At 28.1% G+C, this 4,632-nt stretch overlaps 1 protein-coding gene across 1 annotated transcript; it reads left to right on the top strand.

The window, feature by feature from the left end:
• The first annotated feature begins 2,074 nt into the window (after positions 1-2,074).
• On the top strand, positions 2,075-4,225 carry LOC145070996 (uncharacterized). Its single transcript, XM_079017946.1, has 5 exons — positions 2,075-2,257; positions 3,220-3,361; positions 3,458-3,528; positions 3,623-3,709; positions 3,807-4,225. Exons 2-5 carry the CDS (start codon positions 3,244-3,246, stop codon positions 4,104-4,106), a joined length of 576 nt encoding a protein of 191 aa, XP_078874072.1. The 5' UTR covers positions 2,075-2,257; positions 3,220-3,243; the 3' UTR covers positions 4,107-4,225.
• The last annotated feature ends 407 nt before the right edge of the window (positions 4,226-4,632 follow it).

Genomic DNA, 4,632 nt, shown 5'->3' on the forward strand with positions numbered 1-4,632 from the left:
GGTTATTTCATATTTGTTATTATTGTTTTCAATTCGGAATATTAATACTTAAGAATTTAAAAGAAGTTGCATATTTATAAAATTGTTTATAAATAGTTTAAGGTAGATGGGTTTCTCACTTTGTATACAAAATTGTTTAAGGTAAAAGAATTACTTTCCAAATCCAACAAATCCACTACAAACGTCTACATAGGTAACCCATATCAAAATTCAAAATTATTAATTAGAATATCTTGTTTAATAAAAAATAATAGGTAACCCATATCAAAATTCAAAAGTATTAATTACAATATCTTGTTTAATAAAAAATAATATAAATAATTCAAAGTATTAATCAAAATTCAAAAGTATTAATCCAAAAAGCATGTCCTATTACTTTTTATTAAACAAGATATTATAATTTATTACTTTTGAATTTTGATATGGGCTACCTATGTAGATGTTTGTAGTGGATTTGTTGGATTTGGAAAGTATTTCATCTACCTTAAACAATTTTATATACAAAGTGAGAAACCTATCTACCTTAAACTATTTATAAATAATTTTACAAATATGCAACTTCTTTTAAATTGTTAAGTATTATTATTTTGAATTGAAAACAATAATAAAAATTGTGAAATGACCATATACAAAGTAAAAATATACAAGCAAACATTCATGATTTCAATGCTAAAAGCATCACCATCTCCTCCATATCCACCATTAAATAATGTCATTAATATTATTTTTTTTTATTTAAATGCATTTAAATGTATTATTAACAATATTAATAATAACAAGTTCAAAAAATAGTATTCTTATTTATATTTTTAATAAAATAATAATAATAATAATAATAATAATAATAAGGGTTTTGTTGTAGAAAAGTCATAATATTTTTGTTTACAGAAAAGTCATAATATTTTTGTTTACAGAAAAGTCATAATATTTTTTGTTTATAGAAAAATCCAAATATATCGGGTTAGTTTACGAAATAGTCCCAAATTAATTTGGTACCGGTTTCAACCGGTCAAAAATGGTCAAACTGCAAATTTTTGTCGATTTTCAGAACTTTTCGTTCAAAAAAAAATAGTGGGACTAAAGTGTAACTTTTCCGTAAATATTGAAATTTTTCTGAAGATTTCTTTATATATATATATATATATATATATATATATATATATATATATATATATATATATATATATATATATATATATATATATATATATATATATATAGGGAAAAGTGAATATACATTTAAGGGTATATAAGCTTAGGTACTCAAACCCAATATAATTAGCCGTTTTGTCTGATATATTCATTATAATGCTATTAAACTTCAAACCCTAACTTTATTTATTTTGAAGATTTTCGAAATTTCATTATTATCTTCCTCTTATATCATATCTTTTTGCGGAACACTTACTAGACTATATATATATATATATATATATATATATATATATATATATATATATATTATATTTGAAAATGAAAATTATGTAATAGGAAGATGAATGTGAAATTTATATAAATCATAGAAGTAAATCAAGTTAGAAATTGAATTATTAAAACATTGGACAATTAAAATGTATATATATGATGCAAAATAATATAATATGATGAGTTTGGGTACCTAAGCTTATATACCCTTAAGTGTATATTCACTTTTATCCATATATATATATATATATATATATATATATATATATATATATATATATATATATATATATATATATATATAGGTTTAGGTTCAATGGAAAATGATTAATTAGGGCAACATATGCTGGAACCAATGATCAAGTGACACGTATCCATTTCTTTATTCATAAGCAATATACTATGGAAGTTATTTATGTAGTTATTCCAAAGTGATGTGTTGTCATTCTTTTATTGGTTCCAACATGTGTTGCCCTAATTCTTTATTTTCCATATAACCTTTCCCTATATATATATATATATATATATATATATATATATATATATATATATATATATATATATATATATATATATATATATATATATATATATATATTTCTGTTTGGGCTAATGGGTCTTTAAATGTATTAATGCATAGAAGCCCGCTGGATTTGCAGGTATTGTACCAAAACCCTAAGAATGGGCTTTAGGGTATACTCCCGGCAAACTCTGATTCTCTGATCCAGCCTCCGCCAAACGACACTGCGACACGGTGAATTCGACAACGACTCCGACAGGCGACATCAAGTCAGCCACACCAACCGTTAACGTCCTCACCCCACCATCTCTGGTTCGTCTTGAGATTACTTGTACACTTCGAGAGTTCGTCTAAGGAATTTTTTGCTTACTATTTGTCTTTATAATGTGTATAATCTCGGGGATTCATTACTGTTTGTCTGTATAATGTCTTTAGCCTCCTTAATGCTGCAAAAACATTAATGAAGATTATTTGTGTGTATTTTATATAACTTAACAAAAAATGTGTTTTCATGAGCATGAGTGTTACCTTAATGTCCTGATGAAGAAGTTCTGTAATGTGAAGAAGTTCTAACCATTGAGGAGCTATATTTGCAGCTGCAAAAAGACAATGACACCCTTTATATGTCATGATAAGATCATATGGGATCCCGTTATCTTGAAAGGAAATTGCTTGAAATTAGGCAAAATTTATTTCTTTAACTTAGTAAACCATTTCATATTTGAGTACAGCAATACCCATAAATTGTTCTGATCAAGTTTGGTAAAACTCAGATCCCTCAAAACTTCAAAAGAAATTTTCCATGATTAGGCAAAATTCCTTTTCTAATTTACTTTGCTACCCAATAACATTTCCATATTGTAGTGCTGCAAGATTTAATACAATATAACTGTTTACTGTTTCTCTGTATAACGTGTATAATCTAACGAATTTTGAACTTTGTGTCTGTGTGTCTGTATATTGTGTTTAATTTCTGTGGCTTTTTAGCTTTCAGCAAGGAAATGGAGGTTGATGATGACTTTTTAGTTTTCAGAAACAAATGTTTAATTTCTGTGACATTTTGTGTCTGTGTGTCTGTATAATCTGAAGACCTAGTTGTGATTTCTCATTGAGTTTTTCTGATCCCAAGTTTCATTATCATTTACTTTTGGATAAATATTGAAGTGATGTTGGCTCTGTAATGCTTCAAATTTAGTACAAAAATTCTATATGATTTTGTACCCTTTGAAGTATAATTTTGGTGACAAAAACATATTTGTGCCTTTTTTTTATAGTCATACAGATTGAACTCAACAAGAATGGATAAGAGGAAGATGATGAAGCGAGGAAACAAAGAGGAAGCAACTTCTACATTCATGGATATGAAGTCTCAGAGGATGGACATAAATTCAATATTGAAAGATATTGAAGATATTGGTAATAATTTCTTCTTGTAACTTGAATTCATTCAATTGAAAATAATGTAACACAATTACTCATTCTGTAATTTATTTGCATATATTATACATCCAGTACCCTCCCATATGACATGGAAAGAAAAGAAGGCTTTGGAAAACAAGAAAGTAGTTTCCCTTGGTGGAAAGGTGAGATTCATACATGTATTTATTATATTTTTGCAACAATTGATATTATTTATTCATTTGTTTCATTTCTTTTAAAATGTTACAATTGTTGCAGCCTCCCAAGAAGCAGAGATTGCCTCTAAGTGTAGCTCGTGTACAAATGAAAAAACAGAAAGAAAGGGATCAAAAGATGTTACAACAGGTTTTTAATTCTCATCCAATTCCCACGTGTTTCTTGTTCCCAATTTCTATGTCATATAACTAAAATTGGGAGTTGGAACTGTTTTTTTTATATATAGAATATGATACTTGGACAAGTTGGAGGGAAACGTGGAAGCCGAAGCAAACGGGAATCGGAATCACGTAAGCCGGAGGATAGAGTATTGATGTCAACTGCTGGCCGATTCAGGAATGGAATCCTTGATGTCAAAGATTTGTTGAAAACCGGTGCACCGTCTAGGGACCGTGGTTTTTCCGGCAGCCGTGGGACTGGCGGCCTTGGGTTGGGTGATGGTGGTGGTAATAAGAAGAAGGGTGGTGGTGGTGGTGGGAAAAAGAAGCATGGAAAGAAAGGTGGTCGCCGGAAAGGCCATCATTAAGTGCTAATATTTGTGTACTTAACTTTTGATACACATTCAAGAAAAAAAAAAGTTGTGTTTCTTATGGAAATTGTTAATTGTGAAAAATAAGTAAAAAAGTTGATCAATTTAATATGAAATGAATTGTTGTAAAAAGGTAAAAATAGGTGGATCAAATTATATGTTTTGGCAAAAAGTCACATGGAAAGAGCGGACTTGAAACATTATTCCAAAGAGCAAGGACAAAGTACAATGAACATAATTGATTCAAACCTTCAATGGATTTCATGCGTCAAATTGGTAAAAATAAAATGTGTCCAAGAAAGTAAAATTGTGGATAACGTTTGTCAAAATATTCATTTATTCCCCTTTATTCAAAGGCAAGCACTTTATTATTAGCAAAAAGACACTATAAGAGCGCAATAGTTAATATCAAGGATAGAAAACAAATTATTTCATTTGTTTAAAATTTAGTCATTAATGTCAAATTAATTTCTGGAATGATAACCAACTTAATGTTTCGTTCATATTATACCAATAACCGGAT

The sequence above is a fragment of the Lactuca serriola genome, chromosome 8, assembly GCF_051521515.1.
Source record: "Lactuca serriola cultivar US96UC23 chromosome 8, Lser_US96UC23_V15, whole genome shotgun sequence".
Classification (NCBI taxonomy): Eukaryota; Viridiplantae; Streptophyta; class Magnoliopsida; order Asterales; family Asteraceae; genus Lactuca; species Lactuca serriola.